General features: G+C 33.4%; 1 protein-coding gene across 1 annotated transcript; it reads right to left on the minus strand.

Moving 5' to 3' along the window:
• Positions 1-11,780: 11,780 nt before the first annotated feature.
• LOC139031902 (olfactory receptor 2T27-like) lies at positions 11,781-12,365 on the minus strand. The gene has a single exon (XM_070457755.1). The coding sequence runs from the start codon at positions 12,363-12,365 to the stop codon at positions 11,781-11,783; it is 585 nt and encodes a 194-aa protein (XP_070313856.1).
• Positions 12,366-12,969: the final 604 nt, after the last annotated feature.

Below are 12,969 nucleotides of genomic sequence, written 5' to 3' on the forward strand. Positions count from 1 at the left end.
CATCAGTCATGTCCAACTCTTCGCAACCCTATGGGCTGCAGCTCACCCAGGCACGTCTGTCCATGGGATTCTCCAGAGAAGAGTACTAGAGTGGGTTCCCAGTGTCCTCCTTTAAACTTGTGTGTGACTGGAGTAAAAGCAAATACACAGTAGATGTAAGGATTGAAATATTTAATTTTAGACAGGCTATGTTTATAATAAATAACAGATAAGCAAATGAAGATAACAATGAGGTGGTTCTATAAACAGGTCAAGAGCTCAGTTGAGAAAGGCAAGGTTGGCAATAATCAGAATTTACCAGTGTAAAGATGTTATTTAAAGTCTTCAGAGTTGACTGCTTACTTCTGGGGTAGAAATCCTAAGGCAAGTGAAATGAAGCAACTAAATTAAGAAAAAGAAAGAGACCAGAACTGAGTTCTAAAATGAACTGATGTTTAGAAATCAGGAAGAAGAAAAGGGACCAGCCAAAACCAGCAAGAACACTGGAGTGGGTTGCCATTTCCTTCTCTAGGGGATCTTCCTGACCCAGGGATAAAAACCCACATCTCCTGCACTGCAGGTGGATTCTTTACCATTGAGCCACCAGAGAAGTCCAACAACTGTATATTTACCTTTACCAATTGTTACTTTATTTTTATGTCACTTATAGCATACTTTCATTTCAACTTAAAGAACCTTTAGCATTTCTTGCAAGGCAGTTTTAGTAGTGATGAGCTCCTTCAGCTTTTGTCTTGAAAAGTATTTCATATTCACATCTGAAAGATAACATTTATGGGTAGTGTATTCTTGGCTCTATTTTATTTATTTTTTTAAAGGAGACTTTCACTATACTCATTTGTTCTGATTTTTGGCTGGGCTGAGTCTTCACTGCTGCATGGGCTTTTCTATAGTGGTGACAAGTGAGGTATGTTCTCAAGTTGTGGTGCACAGGCTCCTTATTGCAGAGGCTTCTCTTGTTGTAGAGCATGTACTCTCAGGGTTTAGTAGTTGTGGCACATGGACTCAGTAGGTGCAACTCCTGGGCTCTAAAGCATAGGCTCAATAGTTGTGGTTCACAGGTGTAGTTGGTACTTGGCATATGGTATCTTCCCAGATCAGGGAATAAACCTATGTCTCCTGCATTGGCAGGCAGATTCTTTGCCACTGAGCTACCTGGGAAACTCTGGATTTTTATTTTTCAATATTTTGAAAACATCATTCCATTCTTCTTGACCTGTGGACTCCATCTGTACTGTTCTCCATAGTGGTTGTACCAATTTACATTCCCACTAACAGATGGGAATACCAGACCACCCAACCTGAGAAAAATCTGAGAAATTGAGAAATCTTGAGAAATCTATATGCAGGTCAGGAAGCAACAGTTAGAACTGGACATGGAACAACAGACTGGTTCCAAATAGGAAAAGGAGTATGTCAAGGCTGTATATTGTCACCCTGCTTATTTAACTTACATGCAGAATACATCATGAGAAACGCTGGGCTGGAGGGAGCACACGATGAAATCAAGATTGCTGGGATAAATATCAATAACATCAGATATGCAGATGACACCACCCTCATGGCAGAAAGTGAAGAAGAACTAAAGAGCCTCTTGATGAAAGTGAAAGAGAAGAGTGAAAAAGTTGGCTTAAAGCTCAACATTCAGAAAACTAAGATCATGGCATCTGGTCCTATCACTTCATGGCAAATGGAGAAACAGTGGAAACAGTGGCTGACTATATTTTCCTGGGCTCCAGAATCATTGCAGATGGTGATTGCAGCTATGAAATTAAAAGATGCTTACTCCTTGGAAGGAAATTTATGACTAACCTAGATAGCATATTAAAAATCAGAAACATTACTCTGTCAACAAAGGTCTATCTAGTCAAGGCTATGGTTTTTCCAGTGGTCATGTATGGATGTGAGAGTTGGACTATAAAGAAAGCTGAGCACCAAAGAATTGATGCTTTTGAACTGTGATGTTGGAGAAGACTCGAGTCCCTTGGACTGCAAGGAGATCCAACCAGTCCATCCTAAAGGAGATCAGCCTGGGTGTTCATTGGAAGGACTGATGTTGAAGCTGAAACTCCAATACTTTGGCCACCTGATGCAAAGTGCTGACTCATTTGAAAAGGCCCTGATGCTGGGAAAGATTGAGGGCAGGAGGAGAAGGGGATGACAGAAGATGAGATGGTTGGATGGCATCACTGACCCAATGGACATGATCTTACTGGGAAAACTTAATGCTTCTCACCATAAAGTATGATGTTAACTGTAGTTTTGTGGGAATTCTATAAGTCAAGGTATTCCTTCCTTATTGAGAGTTTTTATCATGAATAAGTATTAGATTTTGTCAAGTACTTTTCCTGCATCTATTGCTATAATCATGTTATTTTCTTTTTTAGCCTGTTGATATGATAGATTACATTGAAGTTGAACTAGTCTTACATCGATTGGATAAATCTCACTTGGTAATGGTGTATAATCCTTTTTATACATCATTGGATTTAATTTGCTAATATTTTCTTAAAGATTTTTTCCTTTTGATTTACAAGAGATACTGGTCTATAGTTTTCTTGAAACATCTCTGGTTTTGATACTAGGATAATGCGTGCTTCAAAGAATGAGGTAGGAAGTAGCATTTCTGCTTCTGTTTTCTGGAAAAAGTTGTAAGAGAATATGTTTAATTTATTTCTTAAATATATAGGAGAGTTCACCGGTGGACCTGTCTAGGCCTGATGCTTTGTGGTTTGGAAGGATATTTATTATTAATCCAATTTGTTTAAAAACAATAAACCTATTCAGACTGTCAGTTTCCTTTGTGTGAATTTTGGCAAATTGTGGCTTTTAGTGAATTGGTCCTTTTCATCTAAGTTATTAAATTTGTGGACATAGAGCTGTTCATAGTATTCTTTTATTCTGTTGAGTAAATTCGTTTCTTAGCAAGTTTGATGAGTATAATAAATGCAGTAGTTTATATTCCCTATACTTTACATTAGATTTCCTTCACTTATTTACTACAAATTATAAGCTTCAACCTTAATATATGTTCAATTTGCCATCCCATTTGTCCTGATAACTTCCATTTTACTCTTTTATTTTTATGTGTTTGACTTTTTCAAATGTGACATTGTGAGTAATATGATACAACATTTGTCTTTCTCTGACTTCTCTACCATCATGTTATATATAAATTTAGGCTTTTTTTCATATCTTATTTATTGTGAATAATGAAATACACATAGAGGTGCATACATCATTCCAGTATTCTGATTTTATTTCCTTTGAATATAAACCCAGAAATAGGATTGCTAGATTATATGGTACATTTATATTTAATTAAAAAAATTATATTGTTTTCCACAGTTGCTGAACCAGTTCACATTCCCATCACTAGTGTACCAGGATCACAATTCTCCATATCTTTGTCAACACTTGTTATCTCATCTTATTGATGATAGCCATTCTAACAGTTTTGAAGTGATGCCTCATTTTGATTTTAATATGTATTTCTGTGATGATGAGTGTTATTCAGCATTTTTTCATGTACCTGCTAGCCATATGAATATCTTCTTTAGAAAAAGTATCTCCTTAGTTCAACTGTTCATTTTTAAATTGGAATTTTTTAAACTGAGTTGAATGATTTCTGTATATATGTTTTGTAAGTAAATCCATCATCAAATATAAGATCTGCAAAAATTTTTGCCCATTTTATAGGTAGGCTTTTTATTTATTTATTTTTTTCCTTTGCTATACATAAGTTTTTAAGGTTGATATAGTCTCACTTGTTTTTGGACATTTAGGCTGCTTCCATGTGTTGGCTATTATGAATAGTGCTTTTCTGAAAATAGAGTGCATGTTTCCATTTTCTTTTCAAATTATAGATTTATTCTGGATATATGCCCAGGAGTTAGATTGTTGGATCATATGACAATTCTATACTTAGTCTTTTGAGGAAATTCCATACTATTCTCCATAGTGGCTGCACCAATTTACATTCCCAACAGTGCAGGAGGGTTCCTTTTTTTTCCACATTCTCCCCAGGATATGTTATTTGTAGACTTTTTGAGAATAACCATTCTCACTAGTAAGAGGTGGTACCTCACTGTGGTTTTGATTTGTATTCCTGTAATAATTAGCAATTTTGAATATCTTTTTATGTGCCTATTGGCTATCTGTATGTATTCTTTGGAGAAATGTTTATTTAGGTCTTCTGTCCATTTTTTGACTAGGTTGTTTGTTTTGGTTTTCTTTGTTATTGAATTGTACGAGCTATTTGAATATTTTGGAAATTAAGCCCTCATTGGTCACATCATTTGCAAATGTTTCCTCCCAGTCCATAGGTTGTCTTCTCATCCTGCATATGATTTCTTTTGCTATGCAAAACTTGCAAGCTTTATTAGGTCCCATCTGTTTGATGAGACTGAAGGATTGACTGAAGGAAAACAATGGTATGATTTATGTCAGAGAATGTTTTGCTTGTGTTCTCCTCTGGTAGATTTATGGAGTCATGTCTTAAGTTTTTAAGCCATTTTGAATTTATTTTTCTATATGGTGTGAGGCGGTGTTCTAAGTTCAATGAGTCACATGCAGCTGTCCAATGTTCCCAACACAGTTGTTGAAAAGAATGTTTTCTCATCGTATATTCTTGCCTTCTTTGTCAAAGACTGACTATTGTTCGATCATTAAATCGTGTCCGATTCTTTGTGATCCATGCTTTCCTGTCCTTCACCATCTCCAGGACTTTGCTCAAACTCATGTCCATTGAGTCAGTGATGCCATCCAACCATCTCATCCTCTGTCATCCCCTTCTCCTCCTGCCTTCCATCTTTCTCATCAGGGTCTTGTCCAATGAATCGACTCATCACATCAAGTGGCCAAAGTATTGGAGCTTTAGTTACAGCATCAGTCCTTCCAATGAATATTCAGGGTTGATTTCTTTTAGGATTGACTGGTTTGATCTCCTTGCTATCCAAGAGACTCTCAAGAGTCTTCTCTGGCTCTACAGTATGAACGCATTGATTCTTCGGTGCTCAGCTTTCTTTATGGTCCAAATCTCACATCTGTACACTACAACTGGAAAAACCATAGCTTTGACTAAATAGACCTTTATCAGCAAAGTGATGTCTCTGCTTTTTAATACACCATCTAGTTTTGTCATAGCTTTTCTTCCAAGGAGTAAGCGTCTTTTATTTTCATGGCTGCAGTCACCATCTGCAGTGATTTTGGAGCCCAAGAAAATAAAGTTTTTCACTGTTTCTATTGTTTCCCCATATATTTGCCATGAAGTGACGGGACCAAATGCCATGATCTTAGCCATTTTGAATATTAAGTTTTAAGCCAGCTTTTTCACTCTCCCCTTTCACCTTCATCAAGAGGTTCTTTAGCTCCTCTTTGCTTTCTGTCATTGGGTTGGTATCATCTTCATATCTGAGGTTGTTGACATTTCTCCTGATGATCTTCATTCCAGTTTGTGATTCATCCAGCATTTCTCATGATGTACTCTGCGTATAAATTAAATAAAGTGACAGTATTCAGTCTTGATGAACTCCTTTCCCCAGTTTGAACCAGCCCATTGCTCCATGTTTGGTTCTAATTGGATTTACTTTTGGGCTCTACTCTCTTCCATTGACCCCACGTTTATTTTTGTGCCAATACCATGCCATTTTAGTAACTGTAGCTTTGGACTGTTGCATGGAATCTGGGAGGGTTATGCCTCTTGCTTTGCTCATTTCCCTCTGAATTGCGTTGGAAATTCTGCATCTTTTATGAGTCCATATAAATTTTTGAATTATTTGATCTAGTGTTGGGAAAAATGTCATGGATATTTTGACTGGGATTATATTAAATCTATAGATTTATTTGGTTGTTATGGACATTTTATTGATATTAATTCTTTCAATCCAAGTATTTGATATTTTTTTCACCATTTTTTGAATTCATCTTCAATTTTCTTTATCAATGTTTTATAGTTTTCAGTTTATAAATATTTTATCTCCTTGATCAGATTTATTCCTAAATATCTTATTATATGATGCGATTTTATTTTATTTCTTAAAATTTTATTCGTGTAGAGTTGATTTACAATGTTGTGTTGATTTCTGTTGTACAGCAAAGTGAATTAGTTATAAGTATACATATATCCACCTTTTTTTAGATTCTTCCCCATGTAGGTCATTAATGTGTATTAAGGAGAGTCCCTGTGCTATACAGTGTGGTGTTATTTGTTGTCTATGTTATATATATATATATATATATATATATATATACATATATATAGTAATGTGTATATTTCAATCGCCTTTTTGATATTTCATTATTATTATGTAGAAATATGACAGATTTCTGTGTATTAATTTTGTATCCTGCAATTTTACCAAATTCATCCTGGTAGTAGTTTTTTGATGGTGTCTTTAAGATTTTCTTTGTCAAGTATCACGTCATCTGTAAAAACTGAGAGCCTCACTTGTTCCTTTCCAATTTTGATTCCTTTTTATTTATTTTTCTTGTCTGGTGCTGTGGCTAGGACTTCCAAAACTCTGTTGAAAAATAGTGGTGAGAATGGACATCCTTAACTTGTCCCAGTTTTTAGTAGGAATGCTCTCACCTTTTCACTATTGAGTATTATTTTGGCTGTAGGTTTATCATAATTGGCTTTTATTATTCTTGAAGTCCTTTGCTAAAATACATGTTGATAATTTTTTGCATCTACATTTATTAGGGATATTGGTTTATAGGTTTCTGTTTGTTTTTCTTGTAGTTTCCTTATATGACTTTGATATAAGTGTTATTCTGGTCTCATAGGAGTTTGGAAGTGTTTTATCCCCTTCAGTTTTTTAGAAGAGTTTTAGAATTGGCATTAATTATGGTGGTGGTTTAGTCACTAAATCAAGTCCAACCCCTTCCGACCCCATGGACTGTAGGCCACCAGGCTTCTCTGTCCATGTGATTCTCCAGGCAAGAATACTGGAGTGGGTTGCCATTTCCTTCCCCAGGGGATCTTCCTGACCTAGGAATCAAACCTGGGTCTCCTGCATTGCAGGCAAATGATTTACTGACTGAGCTTGAGGGAAGCATTAGTTATAATTTAATGTTTAGCAGAATTGGAGAGTGAAGAAAAGTTTCTTGGGGTTTTCTGTGTTGGGAGATTTGTGGTTATTAGTTCATTCTCAGTATTAATTATTGATCTGTTGAGCTTTTCTGCTTTTTTCTAATTCAGTCTTTGTAGCTGATGTGTTTCTGGGAATTTATCCATAGTTTCTAGGTTATTTCATTTATCTCACAGTTGCTCATTGTGGTCTTTTATGATTGTTTGTATTTCTTTTGTATCTAGTGTAAGGTCTTAACTTTCTTTTGTGTCTAACTTTATTTATCTGAATACTTTCTCTTTTTTTCTTAGTCTAGCTGAAGGTTTGTCAATTTGGTTTATCTTTTTTAAAACCAGTTCTTAGTTTCATTAACCCATTCTATTGTTTTTCTAGTCCCTAATTCACTTTTTCTCTTTTATTGTTATTTCCACTCTTCTGCTATCATTTTGCTTAATGTGTTCTTATTTTTCTAGTTTCTTGAAGTGAAAAGTTAGATTGTATATTTGATATATTCCTAATTTCTTAATGTTATGCATTTATTACTCTAAAATATCTCCTCAAAGATGCTTTTGCTGCATTCCATAAGTTCTGATGTGTTATAATTATATTTTATTTATTTGAGAATTTTAAAATTCCCTTTTGATTTCTTTTTTGTTCCATTGCCTATCAGAAGTGTGTTTAGCTTCTACATATTTGCAAATTTTCCAATTTTCCTTTTGTTGTTAATTTTAAGTTTCCTACCACTGTGGTCAGAAAAGATAGTTGGTATAAATCCAATCTTCTTAAATTTGCTAAGATTTATTTTGTGTCTATTCATATGATTTATCCTAGAGAATATTCTGTGTGCTCTTGAGAAGAATGTGTATTCTGATACTGTTAGATGGACTATTCTATATATGTCTGTTAAGTCCATTTGCTCTAATGTGTCCAGTTACAACATTCCTTGGCTGATTTTCTGTGGATAAGATATCCATTGTTGTTAATAGATTATTGAAGGCCCCTTATTATTACTATGCACTTTTTTATTTTTATCTTCAGATCTTATAGTATTTGCTTAATATATTTAGGTTACTTAGGTGTTTTCATGTTGAGTGAATATATGTTTACTATTGTTATATCTTCTTGAAATAGTGACCTCTTTTTTTATTGAAGTACAGTATTGTGTAATAATAAAACACATTTTTTCCCAATTTTTTCATTATAGGTTATTATATGTTATTGAATAAAGTTTTCTATGCTACATAGTATAACATTGCTTTTTATAAAAATTATACATGACTACTTTGTTTATAGTCAAGTGTATCTGTTAATCTCATACCCCTAATTTGTACCTCTTCTATCTTTGGTAACCATAAGATTGTTTTCAATGTCTGTAAGTCTGTTTTTCTTTTAAATAAATCTATTTTTTATTGTTTTTTTTAGGCTCCACATACAAATGTTATCCTATAATATTTGTCTTTATCAGAATTACTTCACTGATAATCTCTATATCCATTCATATTGCTGCAAATGATACTATTCCATTCTTTTTTATAGCTAAGGAGTATTCCATTGTGTATATATGTGTGTGTACACACACATATAACTACATACCATATATACACACTATATATACATATATGTAAATGCATATACATATGTGGTATGTATGCATGTGTGTGTATATATATATATATATATATATACACACACACGCGCATAGAATGGGGCTTACCCCAGGTGGTAGTAGTGGTAAAGAGTCCACCTGCCTGCCAGTGCAGGAGACATAAGAGATGTGAGTTCAGTCCCTAGGTTGGGAAGATCCCATGGGGGAAGGCAAGGAAACTCACTCTAGAATTCTTGCTTGGAGAATCTCATGAACAGAAGAGCCTGATAGGCTACAGTCCATAGAGTCACAAAGAGTCAAATATGACTGAAATAGCTGAACATGCACATATGTGTCTTGGAAAAGATATGGAAGAATAATTTTTTGATTGAAGGATGTGAAATAATTTATTTGGCAACATATACAAACATTAATTTTGAAGGAAATTACTGATAACTATTACCACAATAATGTTAATTTTTAATAAATATCAGCATTAAGAGTGTGAGAACTCATATCAAGGAAGGGTAATATAGTTGTAGCATGAATAATTGGAAATGATTTTTGTCCATATTCTATAAAGAACTATTAAAATTAGCAACAAAATGTCTAATTCACTATTGTTTTTTTAATAGGCAAACTGTTTAAATGCAACTTCTGAAAGAATGAAGTAAAAATGGACAGTAAATATGTGAGGAATCACACAACTTCACTGGTAATCAAAAATAGGCAAATAAATAGCAACAAGACCATACAGATACACTCATCATATGCACATAAATATATTGTTTTGAAATTCGTGCATTTTTTAAGGTTGTGAAATTAAAGGAATTCATGCTTGAATGAGTTGAACTAGTAAAATTATTTAGAAAACACTTTGGCATTATTTATTGTAGTGAGTTGAAAGATGGCACCCCAAAATTCATGTTCTTTTGGAACATGTGAATGTGGCCTTTGGAAATAGAGCTTGGCATTTGTACTTGGTTTGGGATCTCAAGATGAAATCATCGAGGATTTAGGGTGGATTCAAAATCAAATGAGTAATGTTTTTATAAGAGAAAAGGGCACATTAAACTATACAAAAGACAGAAAACCAAGTGAAGAAAAAGACAGATCAAAGTTATGCTACACAAGCCAAGGAATGTGAGAAACAATCAGAAGCGAAAGCGTCTAAGAAAGATTGACACTTGAGCATTCACAGGGAGCCTGGACCACTCAAAAACTTGAATGTCTGGACTACAGAATTGTGAGAAAGTAAATTTCTATTGTTTTAATACATCAAAGTTGGTTTTGATTTCTTATGATGACCCTGGTAATCTAATACACATTATTAATTTTAAAATGTGCATAACTTCTCCCCAGCAAATCTACTCACAGACATATTTTTTTAAATGGTGTTTATTTTTACTAAGATATATGTATACAAGTATTGATAGTGTAGTTGTTTATAATAGTGAAGAAGATAAAATGCTCCAATGTATAGTACATTTGAACGTTAAATAATTTATGCATATTGATGTTATAAAAGTTCATAAAGGTCAAAATAAATTAAAATTAAAACTTTGGAAAAAATCTGACAAGCAAAATGTTAAGTAAAGAAAATAAGACAGAATAGATATACTATTTTTTCAATGTATATTAGGTTAAAGAAATTAAAAATTAGGTCATATTCAAGTTTTTAATCCATTTTTAGTTGATTTTTATGTATGGTATGACATAGTTGTCTAGTTCACTTTTTTAGTGTTATAGCTTTTTAGGACTGCAGGACTATACAGCTGCAGGTCTTATACAGACACAAGGGTAAAATATTTTTAATCTAGCTTATGTAATTCTAATTTACATTTAAAAGGCAACAACCAGTGAAAAGATAAATGAAAGTACAAAATAAATTATGTAGAGTAATAATATTTTTTAATAATAAAATTACTCAATGAAAGTTTTATAAATTCAAATATGTAATTTATGGCCACAGCATAGAGCTATAAGAGAATTAATGGATGGGCTATTTTTTAATAAATTGTAAAAGGTCATGAATTTAAATATGTCAATAAGCCAAATATGTAAAAATATATAAAGATCAGAAATAATAAATGGGTAAGTATAGTATGATAAAATCCAAAATAAAAATGTTTACATAGCACACACACAAGGAAAGTTTCCAAATCAATTAAAGCTAAATGAATAAATATATCTTTCAATTATAATAAGGTCTCTATTATTTACTAATTTAATAAAATAAAAAGTGTAAAATCATATACACTAAAATTATTATTTGGGTTGTATAAACTACACATATACATACATGCATTTATTTGTTATGTTATAAATGTACATAACTCATCAATTTGATAAGAACAGAAACATAAAAAAATAATTATTTCCTTGGATTCATTATTTTCACCTGTGAAAATTTATCAAGAAAAAAAATATTTTACACAAAGTGGGACCCTTAATAAAAATAAATCTATAAATTGAAAAGAAATGCTATGACAAATTAAAAAAATAGTTAAGTAGACTTGTACCATTAATTAAGACAAATTACTATAGTTAATTAGTTAAATATTATCAAAGCTAAACTATTGTGATTATAACAATTAGTAAAACAAACACACACCAGTTCCAGTATAAAATGGTGAGAATAAGAAGAAAATCTTGTGTTTGTGAGCCACACTTGAATCATATGTTCAGAATTAAATATGTTATAGTAAGAATTGAAAAAACAAAGTTCTGACCAATGTATTATAAATATTGACTTAAATATTGTTACAACTCAGTGGTTTAGGGAAAATTAATTTGAAATGTAGTAGAGAATCAATATTACTTAGGATTCACGTTTTATCTTGTCTAATTTTTTTTAAAAAGACAGTTATTTTTTATATTAATTGCTGACTGGCAAATTGCTGACATTGCATTTTTGTTAATAAATCTGTGAGGATCTTATGAAGAATAGAAGGAAGGCATGCTATGTTTCATTAGCAGTCCACTAAAGATAAGGTGAAGTGGTTTGGCCATGAGATGTCTACAGAAAAGTACCATTTGTTGACGATATATTTCTCATCTCTGTTACTGTAAAATCCTTCTGTAACTAAGGTCAATTCTTTCTTCTCCTATTCTCAGTAGATATCAACTTATTTGGTTATTTTTCTTCTCAATACTTTCCTGAGGGCTCCAGACATCTCTTTGTTTCTCAGGCTGTAGATGAGGGGATTGAGCAAGGGCGTGAGGATGGTGTAGAAGATAGAGACCACTTTGTCCTGTTCAGCAGTGTGATAGGCTTTGGGGAAAAAATATTTGATGATGGCAGTTCCATAGAAGAGAATCACCACAATCATATGGGAAGAACAAGTTGACCAAGTCTTCCTCATCCCCATGTTTAATCCTAATCTTAAAACAGTGGAGAGAATTTGCCCATATGAGGCCATGATGGCAGATATTGGAAAGAGGAGAAATATAATACCACTGATAAAAAGACCATTTTCATAAAGAGAAGTGTCAGCACAAACAAGTTTCAGGAGAGCTGGGATCTCACAAAAGAAATGATGGATTTCTCTGGAGCCACAATAAGGAAGATTCAGAACATAGACAACATGGACAAAGGCATTGATAAGTGCACCCAGCCAAGTGCCAGCCACCATGAAAATGCAAACTGTAGGGCTCATGAGAATTGAGTAGTGAAGTGGATGGCAAATAGCCACGTAGCGGTCGTAAGCCATGACTGCCAGGAGAAGGCACTCTGCTCCCACCAGAGTCATGAAGAGGAAGAGTTGGATTCCACAATTAGTATAGGAAATGTTGTTTTGTCCAGACAAAAAGTCAATGGCTATTTTGGGGACAAAAGTAGAGATATACAAGAGGTCCATCAAGGAAAGTTGACTGAGAAGAAAGTACATAGGAGTATGGAGGTGAGAGTTCAACCAAATGAGTATCACCATCATAATATTGACAATAAGGGCCACAAGAAAAACTAGAAAGATGAAAGTAAAAAGTAGCTTGGGGACCAGGATGCAGTGAAATAGCCCCAGGAGAACAAAGTCAGCTCCAGTGGTCCTATTGTTCCATATCTCCATTCTTGTCCATCCCAATTCATTTCCTTGGGTAGAGTTTACAAATATCTTTAGGTCCACACTTATTTTACAATGTATCACTTTCATTTTCTTCCTTAGAAATATCAAATATATTATATGTATAAAGTTTTGACTACATTTAATTCTGTCTTTACCACAGAATATTGTCACTATCACAACTTTAGTGCAAAATTTCTTAAGACAGTTTTATAAGTACTTCTGAAGAAGTACTCTATGCTTGCAGTATTTTAAG

The sequence above is a fragment of the Odocoileus virginianus genome, chromosome 3, assembly GCF_023699985.2.
Source record: "Odocoileus virginianus isolate 20LAN1187 ecotype Illinois chromosome 3, Ovbor_1.2, whole genome shotgun sequence".
Lineage (NCBI taxonomy): Eukaryota > Metazoa > Chordata > Mammalia > Artiodactyla > Cervidae > Odocoileus > Odocoileus virginianus.

Bases quoted from the DNA above. Each gene is read 5' to 3' on its own strand.
- LOC139031902 (XM_070457755.1), bottom strand. From the start codon at position 12,365: ATGGCTTACGACCGCTACGTGGCTATTTGCCATCCACTTCACTACTCA.